Genomic DNA, 22,120 nt, shown 5'->3' with positions numbered 1-22,120 from the left:
GAAAATGTCAGACAGAGAAAAAAATGTTTTATGACAAGATGTCAAGAGAAGCCTAGGACCAGATCCATATGAGACTCCTAACAAAGAGTGGACCAGCGATCCTTCTCCGTTATCTCCTCTAAACACATCTGAAGTCTTTTCCAATCTTGTGTGTTGTGTGAGTTCCTATGCAGCTGATTAGCACAGTTTATAGATGGACAGGAGTTACAAACCTTTATACTGGTGAACAAGCTATGCTAACCAAGTCTTTTACACAGTGGATTAAAACCTGTTGGGTAGTATGTCTTGCCCCTGTTTGCACATGTATTTATCTTTCAAAGTTTAGTTCAGCATAGCTACATATACTGATGTGGACAAAGGTTATTCATATAAATTCAAAGGAATAAATACATAGTGATTAAGAGAGATAAAAGCAGCTGTTATTCTGTATGTCAAATTACTGAGCTGTCATGTATAACTACAACTTTGTCTCAGTATGTAGGTTATCGAAGGATAAACAGAACCAAAAGCATTTTTGAATTTGTACCAGCAAATTAAAGAAAAAGTGAATTAAAGACAAATGCAAATCATTCTTTCCATATGGATTTGGATTTGAGCTTTCTTTCCTCTGCATGACAGGAGCGCTCTAAAAAGTTATCCAGTTTCTGTGGGGTTTTTCTAACACAGTCATATACAATGCAGCTGCACTGTCACATTACAACACTTATTATGATTATTTAACTGTATAAAACTAAATATGAATGATGATCAGAATACAGAGCATACCAAATACGTGTGCATGACTTCCACCGCATAAACCTCCTTCCTCCTCTACGTTTACTACCTCCACTACAACTGACAGCCAAAAATGTGATTTTTTTTGAGAGTTTAGTAACAAATTAGATTAAACACTGATCAGGCTTTTATGCCTTTTCTGTCCACAATAAAACTATGTACCTTCAAATTTCTTCTTTTTCTTATAAACGTGAGTTTTCATGAGATGAAAAAGTTCACTCATCTTCAAAGATATGAAATACAGAGCATACCCTTTTTAAAAAGAAAAAAACACAGCGTTCTGCTTTTTGAGCTCATGGAAAGTGAACCTTTAAGACAAATGTTATGATCTCAGAATATGCATTGCTTAAACCATCTAACAATCTAAAAGTTAAACATCTACAGTAAAATTCACCATACGCTGATAATCATACACCAAAAAAACATGAAAATAAAATGCAATCATGCAAAAACTACTTTTAATACCTTAATTACATTTGGCACTTGCACCACTTTTGTTGTTAATGATCTAAACACTTATTCCACTAATTGTTTTTTTTTTTCAGTACAATGTGATTCATTCCATTTTTACAGCCACTGAATAGCAATCACTTAACAGTCAGCAATATCAGTTATTACAACCCTTTTAGCATCTTTTTCATCAAACCAATAGTTGAGCTCCGTCCAGAAGCAATTGATCACTATAATTTGTTTGAGTATGAGCACATACAGACACCCAAACAAACACAACAAAGTCACTAAAGAGTGATTGCAGTTGAATATCAGGTAAAAAAGGTAGAACATAGAGAAAATGAAGTCTCTAGAGAACAATAAAGAGAAGAATAGTGAAAATAATCAAAATTAGAAAAAACGAGCCAGATGATAGCAAAATAGACAATTTAATTCTTATTTTTCTTTGCATTATATCCTGGTCAAGTCAAGCGAGGCTCATTTGAAGAATTAACTGTACGCATGAAAAGGATTTCCCAGTGAATATATCCAAAAGAAAGTTAGTAAAATTAACTTGGGGCTTCAGAAAGGTGCACAATCAGCCTTCTAAGGCACACATATTACAATGCAGAAAGGAGAGTATGTTGATTTGACACCATCAGCTCTGTGAATATTTGTGCAAATTCGTTTTGGTGTTCACATACTACTCTCCCATTTTATAAAAACAAAAATGCTTCCCACAATCTGATGAAAGATTGTAAGCAATAACGTAGTGAAACCTGACAGTCCACTTTGTTTAAAATTGGGAAGTTATCAACAAAGAGCTTTCATTAACTGAATCTGCGTTCTTATGAAATTGCCCACCGCTGCTCTGGCCTTGATCTTACTGCAGGCCTGCAAAGACTGACATACTGTATGTTTAGGCTGTAGGCTGCCCCGACTGTACCACCACCGGAGACAAGAGATCCAACTGGATGAAATGTTTTTCCTTCTGTCAGTGACTGCCAGAATCATGAAACATCAAACTGTTTCAACATGACCTGGAAGTAGAAAAACATAGTTATTTTCTTTTCAATCTCAACTTTCTTGACTTTCAGTAATCAGTCACTTACCACTACTGGTCTTCTTGCTTCTTTTTACTTCAAGCCCACCAATATGACATCACCCAAGCAACAGTCACGTTCAATTAGAACCCCAAATGAAACAGGAGGTCTGAACCCCCACTACTGGGAAATACATATCGTAGTTACTATTCTTCAAGGAGGGTACATTTATTGGGAAATAACACACACCCTCTCACTAAATGATGGAGACAGAAGCAAATTAGAGCATGGGTCAATTTGACAGATCCATCAAGCTTAATGAAAAGCCCCTGCCATCATATTCCCAAAATGTATTAGATATCTGCTGTCTTTCGAGAGTTGGAGCTGTGGGGTAATTTGGGTTTTGTTTTTCCCCTTTTATAGGAACATGTAGAATATTGAACAAAAAGTGAGCTCAACAGAAACAAACCACATGCAAATCTCAGCAGGATGTTATCCTGAATGTGTGTGGGCATATCACATTCTTGTACACGACCAATCAGCACAAGAGCAGAAGATTATCATATCCAACAAAAGACATTCCGCCCTCAGTCCAGAGCTCAGGGTAAAAATAAATAAACTGAAAGTGAGGAGGAAGTGACAAATAATTGCCTTTTTGATTTGCTTTACAGTGTAAATACACAAGCTCATTCCCAAGTGTTACATCTCTGTTTTCTATCAATATTATGAAACCTGCTTCAATTCCCACACCTCAAATTAAACCTTAAATTTCACTTGAATTTTAGAATAAACACAGCAGGGTCTATCACAAGGCCGTACATTCCCGGCTTTGTTGGACATGGTCACCTACCAAAGGTGCAGTCGTTCAGGCCCCATTTTTGAAATCCTAACAATTAAAGGATTTAGCCAATCAATCTCCTGGTGTAATTTCTTGGCAGCAGCCCAATGGGGTTTCAGCGAAGCCTGCAGAGGTGAAGGTCAGGGACCTATGGGACATGTTCAGGAAGTACCAGCATACAGTGCGGCCGGTAATGAATATCATGGGCGTCAGAGTAAACACAACACCACCGGTCACAGCTCAAATCACACTCTGTAGAATATTCTGCTTTCTCACCTAACACTACACACTCAGTTAGTTAAACATTTTTAGCTTTCTCCAAACTGTCTGTAAAAGTCTTAATGGGGATTGTATTGTATGAATGAATATGCAACACGTGGCAAAAAGAAAGAAATTCGAACACAGTAAAACGAGGACAACAAAAAAAGTTTATGTATATTAGGTTAGATTTACCATGAGACAGTAATGTTTCTGTTAGTGACTAACTCGGCCTTTGCGAGATGAAGAGACACAAAGCAAAGGCTGTATGTCAGAGCTTGGAAAGGGCATCAGTCCTGCAAGTGTTTAAAACACACACATTTCCATTTATTTTCCTTAATCACAGATCAGCCCCCCTGTCAAGTGGTTTGAGCCATGCTCAGAGAAAAATGTCAGGCAGTGAGATCTTACACACAATATGTCTATCTATACCTCGCCACGGGCTGTGAGAACAGAAGTGAACCTAAGTGAATCTGAATCAGTCAATTAAACACGAGGCAACATTCCCACAGCAGGCTGCTCCACTGTCGGGTCATTTTTCCATATAAAAAGTCAATATGTCACATGAGGCAAAAACATGAGAAGTCTGGTGCTTTTCCTGACTTTTTGTCTTCTGGAAAAACAAGGGATCCCATTTCACCTACTGAATTATCGTTGCATGGCCACCTGTGAGTCCAGGAGTCCTCTATCAAAAGCAAGGAGCCAGAGGAGAAAGAAAACCCCAAAACACAAAACTATTTGTTGAGACAAATTCAGAGCAGAAAGGGAAATATTTGGTTAGCTCGACGACGAACGGTCGGCGGTGTTGGAGCAGTCCACAGTTGAAGTAGGGGGGAACAGCCGGTCCTTTGTTTGTGGATAGAATGGTGCACTCCGTGTGGTCACTGCAGGGGTCCCAACATCACAGACACAAGGACACACACACACGATTGCCTGCACATGCAAGCGCACACATACACAAAAACCATAACATTCCTCTGCTTCTATGAATGTTTTATTAACCATGTGAATGGGTCACAGAGTTACACCCCCAAGCATAACTACAGTCTCCATAGTCACACACACTTGTGCTCTTTCTCACACTTAAACCAAGCAAAGTTGAGGACATTCACATAGTGGGATTTCTGGTCCACCATAACCCTCCAATCTGAGTTTGAATTTGGCCCAAGATCAAGAATCCCAGTAGCAGGCAATCTATGTTTTATGAGCTACTTGTATCCTGTATTCTGGGGTCAGTTTTACTGCTAAAGCGAGGGATTCTTAGCTCCACATAAGCATTACAAGATTTGGTTACTACAGTCATAAAATAGCATATTTAGTTAATATAGTGTCGATTTTGTCTGCTGCCATTGAGATTAGGTGTTCCCAACACAAGACTTCTGCTTGACCACCAAAGTAGGCTTATCCCTACAAGAACAATGACAATGACGGTCACTCTGGATAATCTGTATTCATCACTGCAAATCGAATTAGTTTTGTAGCCTGTTCAAAACATGTTGATGGCATATCAAAGAAACAAAGCCACCAATGGAAATGGAACGCTTCTCAGATTCATAAATGAAAAAGTTTGGTGAACCATTCCACATCTCTGCAAGAGATTTTGAGATTCTCACGTCTCACGTCTCAAAACCTAGCTGAACAGAAACAGATGCTCATCCCTTTTCTGTTCAAGCTTTGAAAATCATAACCCTGTCAGTGGTATTAATAACACAAAATGTTAAAATTCAGGCAAGATAAACTTCTTATAAGCACTTGTTAGTTTTTTTTGCTTGTTAGTATGAAAATGGAAAATTATTTACATATTCAATTACTAGAGGGTGACTGTTCAATAGATAATCCATATTAAATGCCCTGTGCCTACTCACAAACATCTATTAGACACCCTCTGCTGTGCTCAAGAACCAAAATAGTCTTACCCAACACCATGTAAGGTGTTAAAATAGGAGCATTTCCAGAACCATCAGTACCACCCACAGACAGACACACACAAACACATACGGAGGCACGTTAATTCCTCGCACTCCTCCACAGCCCCACAGAGAGTAGAACACAACTCCTGTTTGGTTTGGACGGCCCTACGAGGGGACCTCCATGTTGAACAAACTATAACACAGTGTGGCCCTGTAACACAGCCCGAGCAGTCAGTTACAACAGGCTTCACAGCTCAGTGCTGCTGGAGGGATCAGTGTGCGGTAACATTTGCATCTGTCCCTCAAACCTTTCAATGATAAACCATACTGTATCCCATAAGCTATGAGTCACTCTGTGAAAATGTCAGTTATTCAGCAACACACTTTGCGACCGTCTTACCATTTCTATTTTGTGTTGAGCTTTCAAAAAGTGGATTACGATGGCTGCAAACTTTTTTTAAAAGTTGAGTTTTATCTAGTTTAATAAGATGCTAATTTCTTAATATAAGATGAGGTGCTGGGTCAATCTAGATAGAGAATTTTAGTCAGATTTCTACCTCCAGTTTAGCTTATCTTCAAATGACTATTTACATCTCATGCGCTTGATTTTATATCATTTGTCAAATTAAAAGAACCAATCAGTCCTGTCCTGTACAAGTATCTAACCAAGGACAACTTTCTTGGAGAGGAAGTCAAACTTTCGGTGTGCTTTTTTAAGGCACTACAGTGACTATCTCATGACCCAGCAAAAATACATATAGCCTATAGTATTTAACTATTAAACTGCAAAGTATAAATTCATGTATACCCTATTCCAGTAATTAATCAGAGACAGTTTGCCTTGAGCAACAATCAAACATGTGCACACACACACACATATATATATATATATATATATATATATATATATATTTATATATTGTGGAAATATTCTTAAGTACATATCTACATATCATAATCTTAAAATTGTCTAACTTATAATGGCACTTTAATTGAACTTCTTGAATCTAAGTTTACATGATGCATCATCTTTAAGTTAACGTAGTCTAATAATGATTTGGTAATCCAAAACAGTTTTTGTAATTTTACCAATTTTGAGCCTAAATTTGGACACTGCTATGTTCTGTGATGTGTACCAAAAGTTGGAATAATGAGTAACCATAGCGCCTCTCCAGCTGTTTCTACGTTTTTTACTCATTAGGTTTAGTCACAGGGATGCCGCTATACTCACATAATAGAGACAGGAGCATTATTGTAGATAATGCCCAACATTAATCTCGCACTAGCCTACATATTCAGGGTTAGAGGTCAAAGCCATTTCATGTTGTCTTCTTCACGCTTGAACTTGCATTAGGCCATCTCCTCCCCACAACTATTCATTTTGACCCTAATTCCCTCTATCTTTTAGATAGATGTGTTAACTCTCCATACCTGCTCAAATATATTGCATCACACACATTTTAGATTTTTCAAAATGTCGACAATGAACTCTTGTACATTGTTGAAACTGTCCAGTCTGTTTTATTTCTATGTGCAACAAAACTGCCATGTGTTGTCATATTGATGGTCTGCTCAATGACTTGTTAATAATGGAGAATGAAAGTTCCCTGTTGGGAAACTGTACTTTGGTTTTTGAAGGTTATAACTCCCAGTGAAACAACAGTGCATTTTTTAATATTGTGAAGCCACAGATTTTGATTTGCATAGTGATCATTCTCAAACATCACTCCAAACCCTCACCGGATTTTTCTCATTATTTCTTTTCAAACATGCCACTTACTTAAGTGGAGGGAAAGTATTGCATGTATTCAGATAAATAACCACAGCAGTTAATCATGGTTTGTTTTCCAATCCCATATATCAACAATCATGTGTTTGTGTGCTATGACAAAGCCATAAAGCATGCCACTGCAGCCAGCTTCTACACTGTCACAGAAAAATGTGTGCGCATACACATGGCACACATGCACTTTCAAATGCATCTTGAAAATAATCCAGATTTAAGACCTGTCGCTCGTGTGGAACATAGTGAAAAGGAGTATCCTGTGGGGCCCCTGGGGGCCAGAAAGGTACTAAGTAGCTCTCTCTCTGTGTGCATGCAAGCACGTGTGCGTGAGGGTGTGCATGTGAGACTGTGAGTGTGCGTAGTGGTGGAGAGTGACCCGAGAGGCCCAGCTAGTTACAGCCTCTCTGCTGGAGTCCACCACTTCCACAAAACAAGCATTGTTGGTACAGAACTCCAGACACCAGAGACACACACACTAGAAATAACACGTATACACACAAACATACAAAAATACATACACACCACAGACAAAACTGTGGCAAGTTTGAAACCCAGAAGAGGTCACGCTCTGTTTGCAATGAATAAAATCAGTAAGTCCCTTGAAATAGTCTGCTGTACAGCAGTTCACTGCAAAACACACACACACACACACACACATCGTTGCAGCACACTGTACAAAATGTGGAGCCTTGTCCTAACAATAGCCCTTGGGTGGTTGGTCAGACTATTATTGTAGGTGTTTCTATGCTAATTATGTGTGACTGAGAGCATGTCAAAAGCAGTTACTGGAAATAAGGGGTGAGATGGAAATTGTGAGGTAAAAGTGCTTTGCCTGTGAAGAAAAACACACAGTTTGATGAGTTTCAGCAGGGGTTTTGTCTGACCAGTCTTGAACAAATGGACACAAACACTGTTTTAAAACGCTCTAAAGCCACTAGATAAATGTCCTTGCTAAACGGATGCAAAATAACACATAAAACATAAGTACCATCATCATTAATATCAGCACGAGCAGAGAGAGAAGGGGGTCAGCATCATGACCTCTACTCCTGCCTCTTAGCTCTGCAGAAACCTCGTTGGCTGACAGGATTATACGTCAGTGCCTCTCACCGCTCCAGTATAACCTCCTCAAGCCTCTGGCGGTCACACAGAGTGTGAAAGTAGCAGCTCCAACTCTTGCCCGGACCAGCCGATTCAGCATCCAGGTTCCTCACAGCTCGAGAGAGAGGAGGGAGACTGCGCACTGAGCACGACGAGGAAAGTGAGGGTAGAGGTGGAACATTTGCGCACAGCTTGTCAAGCGTGGATTGTTTTTGGCGCTTCTTCTGGGTAGTTCGGACATTTTTCTAGACGGTTTGCATTTTTGGAATTAAAACCGAGTTCTCCTCAGCATTTAAATGACAGCATTAAGTATGATTTCCTCGCACCTGTTCCTGCTGATGTTCAACTGTTTCCTGGCCGCTGCATCTGTCGCCGGGGTCAGCGGTTTCCAACAACTGTCATCGAAACCATTCATAAGTGACCTGGATGAGGACATGGTCTCCCAGCATATGTACAGATTGTACGAGAAATACAACAAGGAGAACCGCCTCAAAGAAGGAAACACTGTTAGGAGTTTCAGAGCCAGCAGAGGTGTGTGAACAGCCTGTCTATAGTACCTAGACGAGTGATAAGGCTCACTGAGCGCTATGATGTATAATTTTAGATGTCATTGTGAAACCAAAAATAGCCTTGTGAACCACACGTGCACCAGTAATCCGCCACAAAAAGAAAAAAAAAATACAAATAAATAAATGCGCAGCCAGAAAGATCTGCTGATCCTTTTCAGGGATGACTATTAAAAGTGTGAGCACTAAGAGAGGCTGCATGGCTCAGCCTGAGTCTCTAAATAGGTAGGATTGTTTTGGAACAGTCTGAGAATGCATTTAAATAGTTTTGGGGATGCTGTGGGCTCGCAGAGTTTGTGGTAGCAGCTGCGCCTCTTCTGCGCAGAGTCTGATTAGTTTCTCCAAACAGGCACACAAGAATTCATGTGAGTCCCTGTGAGCCGTGCACAGTAAAAAACTATACAGTAAAACCTCAGCAGCACAGGGTCATTGTGGTGGCTTACTGTTGTTGCCAAAGGGCATGAGTGTCTCCACGTCCTGGAGTCAAGAGGCTTAAAGCACAGTCGTTCCTCTCTGCCCGATGCTGCTTTTACAAACACAACTCACAGACATCTATATCCCACAAAGTTCTCAGATAGCATACCATAACACGTGTGTATTTTTACTGCTGAGACTTAATGTAATCCAAGGAGAGATGTAAGAGTTTTCACAACAATGTAAGACCTGTTGAAGCAGTTGATTATGTCTTGGTGTCTGAGCAGACAGTGCCGGCTGTATTAAGCTTAAGGGGAAGCTTTAACAGAAACTGAGGAAAGCATTTCCATATGCAGGCTGATTTTAAGGTAATGTATATCTCTTGAGTCAGTCAGTACGTCCGCTGAGTTCCTATACAATGAACAATAACTCTGCTGTTGAACTTAATGTTCATCATGAATATGCAGCTCTCTGCTCAACCCCCTCAATCCCTGCCAGTCAGATCCCCAGAGTCTGTTTCCTCTTAAGGGCACCCTCTGAAATCCTACCAAGGCATGAAGCAGCATACCAGTCACACACCTCAGTCATGCAACACAGTGTAAAGAATGGTATTTAAATACCCCAGTGTTGGGAAGGGGCGGTTGACCACATTAAATGCTTTGGCTCAGTAATGTACTGCTTTTTAAACACATTTCCTCTGGATTTGGCACTTTTAAGTCGTGTATTTCCTTTTCAGCCATTCTTTCTTCTAGAAAATTGATCTAAAATTGCAGGTAAGAATTGTAATACAGACAGCTCAAATGCCTGAGTTCAAACAAGGTTCAGTTCCTGGTTGCATGCCTACACTGGCATATGTTTCTATCCCATAATAACAGCCTATTATTTTTGTTTTAAAAGCCAAATAACAGCTAGATATTCAGAAAGTACCTTTGGCTAAATTATCCCTTTCAAAACAAGATCACAAAAGCACACTGGAGATGCAAAACTGTGCAAATGTTTCCATATGTGATTTCAAAAAGAAGTTTAAAAAAAGGCATCGCTTTGTGGATGAAGACAAGAACTCATTGTCAATCCGTTTACCTGCCTGACTGACACTGACTGTCTTTGCAGACTCTACTAACCACAGGATGATGTACCGGCTCAACCTTACAACACTCCTGGACTCAGAGGTCATCCTCTCGGCCACATTTCACTTCCTGTTTGAGAAGTACCCACATCCAAAACCCTGGTTCTGTAAACGCTTCAAGAGCCCATCCTGTCGTTCTGCAGCCTTCCACCCTTCTCCATCCATCAGCTTGATACTTCGCTCTGTCTCTTCTGGGTCAGAGGCCAGATCTGGGTCAGTGGGCTCATTTCTAGGCAATGTGACCTTCCATCCCCACAGAAGAGGGGTGTGGCAAATAAAAGATGTGACCCAGGTCATAAAGGAAGCCCAGGATAAGGGTCAGTTGTTGGTGTCACTTGAATTGGACTTAGGGCAGCAGCCCCATAAGAAACCAGAGGAGGTTCTGCCTTCTGGCAGCATGCCCTACCTGCTACTGTATGCTAATGACAAAACCTTAGCAGAACCCAACAGCGTGGCAGCAAGCCTTCAGAAATATGATCCATTTAATGAGGGAGGAGAGCTCCCGAAGAGACATAATTCCTCACCAGAGTTGATAGGACGTGTGAGGAGGGAAACAAATCTGCTCTCTGATCCCATCCAAAACAATGAGTTGCCTGAGGTTGACTACTGGCACGATGGATACAGGAAAGATGACGTGTGGGACAGCAATTGGTACCTGGCACTCAAACCCAAGCCTAAATCAGAGAGAAAGGAAAAGAAGAGAAAAACCCAAGAGGACGCGAATGAACCTAAAGTTATCCCAGAATCAGAAAGAGCATCACAACAGATCAGCACAGACGATTCAACTGCAAAAAAAACAGAAGACAGTCACACACCTGCTATCAGTGACAGGCGAAAGAATGAGCGGAAACATGAGGGAAAGGGTGGAAAGAAGCACAAGGGGACTGTTAATACTCAGTCACCTGTTCTGAATTTTGATGAACAAACCATGCGGAAGGCCAGGAGGCGGCAGTGGGGCAACAGCCAGCACAGAGGCTGCTCCAGGAGGAACCTCAGAGTGGATTTTGCAGACATTGGCTGGAGTGAATGGGTCATAGCCCCCAAGGCTTTTGATGCCTACTACTGCGCTGGCACATGCGGTTTCCCCATGCCACAGGTGAGAACATAAATATCTAACTCCCTATAATGTCTTACTTAGTTTCATATTTTCTTTCTCAAGTTATTTGAGTGATCATCTCACCCTTTTATTAAATGTTTCTCATTTGCATCAATCTCCTGCACTTAAACCCCACTAGGTGTTGAGGCCGTCTAACCACGCCACCATTCAGAGCATAGTGCGAGCTGTGGGGATCATCCCTGGGGTTCCTGAGCCCTGCTGTGTCCCAGAAAACATGAGTCCTCTGGCTGTGCTCTTCCAAGATGAATCCAGGAACCCAGTATTCAAGATTTACCCCAACATGTCCGTTCATTCCTGCTCCTGCAGATAGAAAGGTGGTGAGGGCAGAGCACAAAACAGGGTGGCTGGGTAGAGAAACTGTTAACAAGACAGAAACGTACATCTGTTAAGTGGTTTCCTGATGCTGAGAAACAAAGACACTCTGCCCAGCAATATTCCTGAAGGAACGTGGGCTGTAGAGAAATCACTTCCATCTCCTCTGTCCCGCGGCAACAGACTTGAAGAGACACATTGTCTGGTATCTGCTGGGGCAGGAGGAACACATGTAAAGTCAATGCTCCACATGTCTAAGAAACCCAGTAGTTTTTATGCTGTGTTTGAAATCACATCGAGGAAGTCCGTAGACAGGAGCATTAAAGGGATATTTTCCTTTTAATCACAGAAAGTTTTGCAAAGAGCTCACAGTGAGTTCATGTTTTCTTTGAATACAAAGACTATGAATTGAAAAGATTAAACTTTTATCGTGTGTCACCAGGCAGGTCACATAGCAGCACACACATGTAAGAGATTATGAAACATTTCTCAATTTTTTTCATACTTGTTTACAACAATACCTTTTACATGCAACCTTCATTTAGTTGACAGACAGGAAGGTTATAATACATTCTTGCTGTTTATATAAAAAAAGGAACTTTCCAATGAACTGTAGATGTCACCTGGAATTCATTTACACCCACCAACCCCCTCATAACTCCTCAAGAATGTTAGATTGAAACCATAAGTATTTTTCTATTTTTGAATGTGAAATATGGTTAGAAATAATTTGTCATAGTTACTAGATTTTGTATTAGTATATTTTAAATGTGTTTTGTACATGTATATTGATTAAATTATGAAAATTTAGCCTTCTATCAGTTAGAATAAATAAGTAATTTAATCCAGCAATCTTTATGGAATATTATTGTTTCACACAGCCAATGTTTTGCTTGGAAAATATCTGTGCATAACTTTTGATTCGTGGGGTGAAATTCTTTCTCAAAACAAACCTTATAGGGCACCACTGTTCCACCGTAACTCAGTACAAAAGCAGGAAGGGTCCACTCAAAGATAGCTAACATTCCCTGAAGGCCCTTTGAACCCGTTATTACCCCACACCAAAGGCTCAGATGTCTGCTGTCCAACGAATAACATGACGGATGCGGTTGCAGTGGATTAATGGTTGATGGAGGACATAGGTATGCACCTATTAGGACGTCAGCCACTTGAGCTTCAGAACATGGAACGTGGTGCACTTCCCATTTTCTTCCCACGTGACCCCACTCCCTCATTCAAACACAGGACATTTTCAAGTGCAGGCTTTTCCTCTCAATAGCTTCTCTTCTCAGATGTTCACAGTCAGATAATCTGAACCTCTTTAACCCCACTGCTTGCCGATTCTATTCAAAGGAGGAGGAAGGTGACATGTGGTACCTACCCAATGTGTCGAATTGACAGTGAAAATTATAGAGGAAACCATTTGACTAGTAACCCATTACTTTGTGGCTGTTTTGTCTTGAGCCTCAAAAAGTTGGCAGAGTGCATCCACATCTGTTTTCATCAAACAGATGCTTTGAAGTTTGTCTCAATTGGACAGAAACTTTGTCTCAAAGATGGAGACATTTACTTGTGGAAAAGAAACAAAAGAATGAATTGTTTATTGCACTAGAAAATTATGCTAGAAAATATTCCTGGCACATGTGCATAGTGAATGGATAAAGTTATATCTAAGAATCAATTGTGCATATTTTCCATATCAGCACTGTTTTGTCCATTAGAAGTGTAGTGATTATAAGTGTTTACTGTCTGTGGAGCTTATTGCAAGAGCCAAAGGAGTATTTAGTGCAGTTGTTCTCAACAACAGATCAAATCCCTTTAAAGCCAAGGTGAAAACATACATCAACAAATCGGGTTCTGACACAAAAATTTGGGCCTTGGCTTTGGTCTAAACTTCCTAACACTTTACAGTCCAGGACAAAAGACTTATAGTATGCAGGGAACAAATAAAAAGCTTATGAACTCCTCATAGAAACTAACTGCTAATTAGTTGAAGAGTTATTTCAAATTGTATGAATGAAGTAAGTGAGGAACGGTGATTAATTAATAAGTACTTCCCTATTAATTCCTACTAAAGGATTATGCTGTAGATAAGTGTGAGTTGCAATGTAGTATTGACTATTCATCTGTAAATCAGTCCTATAGATAATTGTCGTCATGACTGTTTCCTGATAATATGTTGAACCAGTCAGCACAATACTTATAACTTATGCATGACTATATGGCATTTATCATCTCTGCTAAAGCGGTGGACCACACTGAGTGATGTGTTTGACACATAATCACAAACTGATTTATTACTAAATATATTTACTGTTGTAGGATTTTCCTGTCTTTTCTCCGGTAACTCAGTAACATATTTTATTAATTGTTGTGGAAGAACATATTCATGATTTTGTAATTAGCTTCACTAATTAGCTTAGCTTAGAACATTAGGGCTTAGTAATTTAATAGTGTTAACAACAAGTTTGTTTCTCATTTGCTTTCTGTTGATAAGTCAAAACCTGTTTGAACCTTAATGTATGAACCTTAATGAAAATCTAGAGCTTCTTTATTGCATGGGTGACCTCAATTTAATTAATACATTTATGAGACTTCAGTAGATGCACCGAGCGTTTGTGCTCTAGTCATCTGATATTGAAGGTGGGGAAGACTTTTGAAAACAATCATTGTTTTAAAAAAAAAAAAATTGTATATCATTTTGCGAGAATCACTTTCTACTCCGTGACAGAAATTGCATTATTTCTTCTGTAGAGTAAATAAAGATTGCTTTGATTCAAGGCTGTAAAAAAATTAAACAAGGATAATGAATATTTGATGTTAAACCAATAATATCAGTGGGGAAATGTAATAACTTGTTCCTGAATATAGAATGAAAGTCATGTCTATTTCAAGTTCAATTGATTTGATGCTCCTCAACAACAAAAAGTATGTAGAAAACCATATGGCTTGCAACTGAGTACTCACATAATGCACTAGCGTTTTATTGCAACATGTCCTAGTAAGACCAATGAAAACAACTCTTAAAAGATCATCTTAAACCTATATTTGATGATGATGTAAAGGGACTGATGAGGGGGGAGAGAAAGGTCCAAAATTCATGATTCAGTTTTCTCCATTCTGAGCAAGTGGAAATGTTCAGCAGCTACAAGCCAACTGTTTTACGAATGGACTATTTATGGTCTAGCCTCCATTTAAACTACGATGATGACTATAATTAGGGTTATTATAAATCATGTTTACATTATGTCCTGGCTTCAAAGTAGGCCGGCCCAGCTATAATGAACACATCCACGTTCATTTTTTTCCTCATTTCCTAAATGATCCCCTTTACAGTCCGAACCCACAATCTGCCATTAAAAAGTGAACCCCGTGTCAACCGCAATCACAGTCACAGGAGAACACTTTCAATGGTCTGTTCCAGCCGAGAAAACCACAGTAGTCTGGGCTCTAGCGGCCCAATATATTTTTAAAAAAAAATAAACGAGGCAAGAGGGGAACCAAGAACAATATTTGTTTTTCCATATGATGATGGTCCAATTAAAGGAGAGCAATGCAGCCATTATTAGACAACAGAGGATTTTCTGTCTCTAGCTATAATGGCCTTTTCCTCTCACGGTTTCTGAGCTCAGAGAAGTAATAGCACTGTTCATTAAGAAATAGCTTTAATAGAGTGACACTCTTCCTCCTAATCACCCATTCAATCGTGTTGGCCCCTGGTTGTTCTTCTATTTAAAGATATTATTCTGCTTTTTGAAGGTGTAAAATCTATTTTCACCAGTTTACAATTACCTTTTTATTCAGGCTAGAACAAGGTCAGGTAATGGTTAAAAACTGTCTAAACTGACTAAACAAGTGATAACAAACATAATGCAGTGTTTTTACTTTCACAGATATTTTTTATGGGGGGGGGTTGTGTAAGATGAGCAATTGTTTCTTACTGATAATAATTATCCATAATTATATCTGATCCTTGTATTATTTCCAAAAGAAGCTTTACTGAACTCCCAGATGGTACCTGATGATTGTCCGATGATTTCAGTATGTGCACAAAGAGACTGAAAAGAGGAAACTTCTCGCTCCAACAAAAAGACAACAGTATTGTGGGGGTGCTTCATTTCCTCTTTCAGTAGAGAGTGACTGAATGGGGTTTAAGTCTTTACTTTCCCAGGAACTTCATGCTTTCTTCCTACCTCCATTACCTGTAACAGAGAGGGGCTGTTTAAGTCCATCAGTCCACAGCCAAGTCTGAATGGGTAATAAGCTGTACATGATTGGTGGAGAAATGTAAAATCATAATTCCAAAGCAGTTGAGCTTTTGTTGTACTCCATCTGGGTCTGTAGATGAATGATAGCGAACAAAGAAAAACCAGAGCTTGATTACATTTTGGAGTTGCAGCCTGGAAATGATTTAATGTACCGTTATTTTAGTTCCTTCATTCAAACAGCACGCTGGCATGTTGTCTGATATGTAGGTGCTTTTATCAGATAAGCAATTATGCAATCAATTGCCCCCAGCTGATTAACTATATTAAAATGGTATATTTTGTCAGATTTTATGTCTAAATAAGGTGATATTGGATAATAACATTTGCCTGCACATTTCCAGAACAGAAATTTAAACGCTGAATAAAGCCAGGTTCAAAATGCCTGTGAGATTTAGTTGTATTCATATAGTATTCAAATACTGCCAACAGCCAGAACAAAAACCATTTAATCTTTGCAAGCCCAAGATGTCAAATTTAAAGAAACAAGTTCTATGCCTGTAGAGTACTTATGAAAAGCAAGAGTGGAATAAAATCTTCCCAGTACATTACACAATCCTGATATCACTCAGGAAAGTATGGACGCAAAGCACAGGCCAATTCCTCACACTGACGTTCCCACAGAGGGAGAAGGGTGGTCTTAGTCGCCGCCTGTTGGAAAAGAAAAATATTGACGCACTTTCATTTGAACCAACATGGTGATGGTTGAAAATAAAATTAAAATAAAAACTCGACACATCAGTTCCCTTTGATGATTTTTGATTTCCAAACACATGTGCAAGCTGACACAAGTCACATCTCCCGCACAAATCAGAGCAGAGAAAAGCTGATCAATTAGAAACTGAGATATTTCTGACAATCATGAGCTGTCCTCGAGGTCTCTCCAAATATCTTCCCTCCTGAATTCCATAAGGCACAAAACAATCATCAGTTTAACGGACACACAGGGCAACGTGACAAAACTGCAGCAAGATCAGCTTAAGCATATCTCTATCGTCATCTAGTGGACAGGCCGTGATGGCCTCGTGTATAGCTATTTAACAGCTACCTACATTCATTGATATAGGCTACACCAAAGTCTCTAAGCTTAAATACGGGCATTATAAAATAAATACACTATTTGTCGCTTTTCTCTCAGTTATGAGAAGTCATATGTCTGGACAGGTGGTGCCGCTCTCTGAAGTATTCATGGCAGATCGGGCAGGTGAGTTTCTCCTCCCTCCTCTTCCTCACCTGAGACTCCGCCGCGAACTCCTTCTTGTGATGAGAACGCATGTGGAAAACGAGGTCTGAGGTCATGCGGAAGGACAAGTTGCATTTTGCGCACCAGTTCTGCACCGACACGCTGAATGAGGTGAAAGTCGGAGGGAGGATCGTGAGGGAAGGTGTGCTCTGCAGCTGAGCGCCGATGTTTCTTGACCAGTGCTGTGGTGCGTAATGGAAGCCGTTGCCTAATGCAGCCGGAGAGGGTACAGAGTGCAGCTCGGCGCTCATGGTGCTGGATGACATCAAAGTGTTGTATCCCAGAGCAGTCCTCGAGGTAAAAGCGTCCGTCATCTCCTCCAGGCGGCTAGATGGGGCTGTTGGGGCGCTGCTGAGATGTGCCTGGGGTTCGACAAGAGAAGTTCTTTTGCTCGGTTTACAGAACGCGCTTTTCTGCTCACGCTGGTCGTTAGAAAGGACCAGAGAAAATGCGCTATGGCTGCTCAAGCGAACACCAGAACCTTCTGCTGTCTCTGACCGTGTGTCCACCTCTCTGTCGTGCGTAAACGTCCCATTGACTTTCCCAACGTCAGTTAAATCAACACATTTACGTCCCAGAAAGTCCGCTTTGACCATGTCGGTTTTCTGTTTGTCCTCAGAGGAAGAGGCGTCTCCTCCTACCTGGTCGTAGCCCTTACTCAGCTGTGTTCTATTGTCGTCGTTTGCGATATTCGTTTTTTCTAACAGAACTGTCTTTCGCCACTTGGGATAAATAATTTCTTCACATATCCTCTTTCTGGAGGAAATCTCTGCGTCCTCGTTGGTGCCGGATTTTTTGTGCTCCAAATCTCTAGCGATGTTGTGGAAATCTATCACCCGGCGTTGCCTCCTAATTTCCAAATGCTTGTGCTCGTAAACCTCGCGGCTCCAGGTGTCAATCTTTGCTTGAGTACACAAGAATCGACGATGAGCCACGAAGGGATACTCATTTTTGAAGACCTGGTTACATCGACCACATTTGAATTCTGCAAAAGAAAAAAAAGTCACATGATGTGAAAACTTACAGATAAATCCATATTCTATGTGACACAAAATTTAAATAATTACAGGTTCACATATCAGCTCTCAGATGACGGACTTAATGCAGGATCTTTGGAATGAAATCCTTCATAAAAAATGACATAACACTCCCAACGAAAGCTCTGTCTCACCATCGTCTGACCCTTTGGTTATGTCTGTGAAGCCCAGTAGATGAGATAGCTCCTGGTCGTACCACACCAACAGCTCTTCCTCCGGCCGGATGTCCCGTGTGGTCCGCACATACAACTGACCCGCTTTGAGAAAGGCCTCTGTGTTCTGCTCTTCTCCGTTGCGCGCAGCCTGTACGAGCCGCAACCAGGACAACACCAGGGCCGAATTGCGCATGACCTCGGGGTCGACCTTTTGGCAAGAAATATTTCATTTTAGTTGAGCTCATATTTTCATGTTTTCTATTTCTGTAAATGTGGCAGATTATGTCCATGAGTAGTGCCTTTGTTTGAAGGATTTTATCTACGTTTTTAAATCTTTGTGTCATTGATATTTCCATTTCAAAGCAGCTCAGTGACAGACAAAACAACGAATTTTAGTTATAAAATATAGTCACGTCGCAGAATAAAAATCAAAAACGTAAGCAACAGCTATAGGCTTATAAAGTCACATGAATCCCCCCTCCCATTAAGAGGGCCACTTAAGCTAAACTGTCATAAAGAAGTGTGAAGTCCATATGACCATGTTGCCTGACCTTTGACCGCATAACTGACTCACCCTGAATACGCAGGATTTCGCTCTTTTGTCGCAGGATTTCTGCGCTATGAAGGCGATAGTGTCGTAGAAAGTGTTTTGGAGCACACATGGACCAAAGCACGTGCCTGCAGGGATGCTGCGCGTCACCATCACACTGGTGTAGAGATCCGCTGGATGCTGCTGGAGGAATTTACTGTCAGTGGTCCAGGTAGACCGAGGCAGGAGAGTGTGATCCATTTTTAAACTGGAAGAGAATACATCAAGATCAGGTTTGCAATTAGTCAGCATCTGTTTTAACTTAAAGGTAGAAACAGAAATAAGAATATATGTCTTTAAGCCCACAATTCGAGCCAAATTGTTTCAACTCTAACATTTCACATTAATCTTATATGTTTTAGTCCAATAGAACATGGGGGATTTTTAATGGTCAGACCTAAGCTATTCAACCATTTGGATTAGCTCTTGATTAATTGTGTTATCATGCAGGCGAAACAGGGGGAAAAGATCATTTATGTGACGAAATGCATTTCTCTTTTTCTTTTTTTAAATTCTTTTTCAAATTAAAGATCCCGCAGGGAAGCAGGCGCAGACGGTGTCGAAGCAAAATCATTTCTAACGTTCTTTGTCTCAGTTTTTCACTCGGTTACTCCTTTTGTCTCAGCATCTGCCGTGGACTCCAACTGTCCCCTCTGTGCGCTGGAGAAGTTCAAAACGATTTAAGAATGAATGGACATCATGAACGCACGTAAATTACTTGACTGTCGATTTTCCTCTGTCCTATTAACAACGAGTGACAGGTTCTTTAGGCTTCTACCTTCTTAAAACGTAGACAGCTGACCGCGCAACATCGTTAGAGAATGATCTGGTGCCAGTCTGAAAATGCCAGCTTTCCAATCCAAATGGATAACTTTGGGTTGTATAATCGGGTACTTCTGTGAATAAAGCAAAGGCGAAACAAATGAAGAGTGTCTCATGTGGACTCACCCGCCAGACTTGGAGGAGGATGTTTGTGCCGCGTGGAAGTAAGTTGCCGCAGGTGCAGTGGACCTCGGTGACGAAGCCCTGTCGTGTTGCTGTGGCGAGTTACTTCTCCGACTGAATCCTCCTCCGCACTGACGTCTCTCTCCTCTCCTGTTTGCACTTATTCCCTTCTCAGAGCTCGCTGAAGCGTGGCGCATTGATTTCAACACGTGCGCGCTCACGCGTACACGCGGGCACACAAGCTTTTAGTTTATCCTCTAAATTCTCCTTTGTCTTAGTTACAGTCACATCGGCGAAGGAGATTCGCGAGGGTGTTGGTATGGAGAGAAAAGTGATGACCTGGATAATGATATGTAAGCTCCTTTAAGAATACAGTGCGTCCTCTGTCCAGATGTGGACACCCTAACTCAGTATGAGACAGTTTGACATATATCAAGTCTCCCCTGTGCGAATATAAAGTAAGTTGATTTATAAATAATAATAAGGGAGTAACAATTATACAATAGCACAACAAGAATAGTACAGCGTAATATACCTTCTGCGAGCAATTAATCACACGATAATCATCATAATGATTTCATGGTATTATTCTGAGTTTTGTGGTTCTCACTGCCAGACAATGCATTGACTGTTCTTTGTGTATCTGACATCCTCATTCCACCGTAGTCCCAGCACAAACATCTATTATGGATTGAAAATACAGTTTTTGGTTCTGGCAACACCAGAGTTGCATCAGTGGTTGAAAAGGTCCTGATGTGGGCAATGGGAATTGTAAAATTGGCCACAATGTCATGACATGATGCAGGGTAGTCGGGGCTTGCCATCGGGAAAATGCATTATTCATAAACTAAATGTTTGTGCTTAATGAGCATTTAATGATTATTCTGCATCAAGGCTTCGATTTGGGTAAATTTCCTGCTTGTTTCCGAGCCAACTGACTGTAATGAGACAGTGGAAACTCATAAAATGCCTTGGAGGAGGCCGCTTTGGGTGAACTCCAACTGCCAAACAGCCGCTTTATAGAATAGCTGAGTTTTCTTTTGTTTACAGTGGTGGAAGAAGTATCAAGATTCTTTAGTTAATGTAACACTTTAAAACGAGAGTAAAAATCATGTCAGTAGTCTTTACTTTGGTATATATGGCTCATGATGATTTAATGCTTAAATTCATGCAGGTTATATCATGAATTGCTGTTGCTCATCAAGATCAACTCACTGATCACTTCACACTTAATAATCAATTAATGAAGGTTTATACACGTTACTTCATGCATTTATTGATATGAGGACAAATTAGCTGATTTCCACAAAGAATGGGGATAGAAATGTGACTTCTTAAGGAGGGCATAAGTCAAAGTACTTGTGTGGTCCTTCTGAGTGATGTTACATTTGACATTATAATAATATATAATAGTTTAGTTTGTTCATATAGTGCCAGTTCAACGTAATTAAACTAAGTTATTATTGTTAGCTGTGTGTCACTGTTGTAGATGCCTTTTGAGGAGCTGTTTTGAGCAACTTTCGTACATAATGGGAACACAGACCAATTTAAGGGGTCATGCAATGGTTCATGGGAGAGGAAAGAAGAAAAGACCGAGATCTGCTATACAAATTCAGCTGAAGGACTTTCTTTCTAATCTTTGATTTGTGGGTGATACTTTGCATAATGTGAACATTTACTGGAATGAAACCATGGGTGAAATTTAGACAGAGAAATCAGAGTATGCAGCTGTTGTCAACTGAAAAGTTATCTAGACCAAAAACTGCTTTTGGCTCAAGGCAAAAAAGATTGCAAATCACTGTTTTGATTTCTAACTGTTGCCCACCACAAAACTGTGATTAGGTACGCTATAGTGCTAAATGTACTAAGTTACTATCCACTATTGATTTCTTCCTGTTTTTGTGGTAATTTATGACATCAGATTGGTTTGGGAATTGTAGTGACAATCACCGGAACACTTGGAAATCCTCTCAGCATCACATCCTTTGCAGTTCCCTTCTTTCTTCATGTGGGGGCGACATGCCGGAGCCAGAGGGCGGACGAGACCTTCTTAAAAGCACAAATTATGAATATTGTAATGAGTAGATTTACTATATATGACACTGAATTATTTGCCTGTTTCAAACTGGAATGCTTATTTGATTTTACAAATGTGGAATAGGCCTTAAATTCTGTACAAATGGCGCTATATAACGTGGATATTTAAGGATAT

General features: G+C 40.3%; 2 protein-coding genes across 2 annotated transcripts; one reads left to right on the top strand and one right to left on the bottom strand.

Moving 5' to 3' along the window:
* Positions 1–8,183: 8,183 nt before the first annotated feature.
* Positions 8,184–13,307, top strand: gdf10a (growth differentiation factor 10a). Its single transcript, XM_072391043.1, has 3 exons — positions 8,184–8,670; positions 10,230–11,341; positions 11,481–13,307. The coding sequence occupies exons 1-3, from the start codon at positions 8,436–8,438 to the stop codon at positions 11,670–11,672; spliced, it is 1,539 nt and encodes a 512-aa protein (XP_072247144.1). The 5' UTR covers positions 8,184–8,435; the 3' UTR covers positions 11,673–13,307.
* A 3,095-nt stretch (positions 13,308–16,402) lies between these two features.
* On the bottom strand, positions 16,403–20,027 carry znf488 (zinc finger protein 488). Its single transcript, XM_072390377.1, has 4 exons — positions 19,912–20,027; positions 18,949–19,171; positions 18,354–18,582; positions 16,403–18,167 (listed from the first exon to the last, which is right to left on the bottom strand). The coding sequence occupies exons 2-4, from the start codon at positions 19,162–19,164 to the stop codon at positions 17,074–17,076; spliced, it is 1,539 nt and encodes a 512-aa protein (XP_072246478.1). The 5' UTR covers positions 19,165–19,171; positions 19,912–20,027; the 3' UTR covers positions 16,403–17,073.
* Between the last annotated feature and the right edge of the window lie 2,093 nt (positions 20,028–22,120).

This window comes from Leuresthes tenuis, unplaced genomic scaffold, assembly GCF_036924035.1.
Source record: "Leuresthes tenuis unplaced genomic scaffold, fLeuTen1.0.hap1 SCAF_8, whole genome shotgun sequence".
Lineage (NCBI taxonomy): Eukaryota > Metazoa > Chordata > Actinopteri > Atheriniformes > Atherinopsidae > Leuresthes > Leuresthes tenuis.
Note: the sequence above shows the minus strand (reverse complement) of the source record. Positions and strands in the feature narration are given on the sequence as shown.

What these genes read in the sequence shown, in the direction of transcription:
- gdf10a (XM_072391043.1), top strand. Translation starts at nt 8,436, where the DNA reads ATGACAGCATTAAGTATGATTTCCTCGCACCTGTTCCTGCTGATGTTC. An exon ending in GAGTTTCAGAGCCAGCAGAG is followed by an intron (nt 8,671 to 10,229) that starts GTGTGTGAACAG and finishes CTGTCTTTGCAG; the next exon opens with ACTCTACTAACCACAGGATG. An exon ending in GCGGTTTCCCCATGCCACAG is followed by an intron (nt 11,342 to 11,480) that starts GTGAGAACATAA and finishes AAACCCCACTAG; the next exon opens with GTGTTGAGGCCGTCTAACCA.
- znf488 (XM_072390377.1), bottom strand. Translation starts at nt 19,164, where the DNA reads ATGGATCACACTCTCCTGCCTCGGTCTACCTGGACCACTGACAGTAAA. An exon ending in CGAAATCCTGCGTATTCAGG is followed by an intron (nt 18,583 to 18,948) that starts GTGAGTCAGTTA and finishes TCTTGCCAAAAG; the next exon opens with GTCGACCCCGAGGTCATGCG. An exon ending in AACCAAAGGGTCAGACGATG is followed by an intron (nt 18,168 to 18,353) that starts GTGAGACAGAGC and finishes TTTCTTTTGCAG; the next exon opens with AATTCAAATGTGGTCGATGT.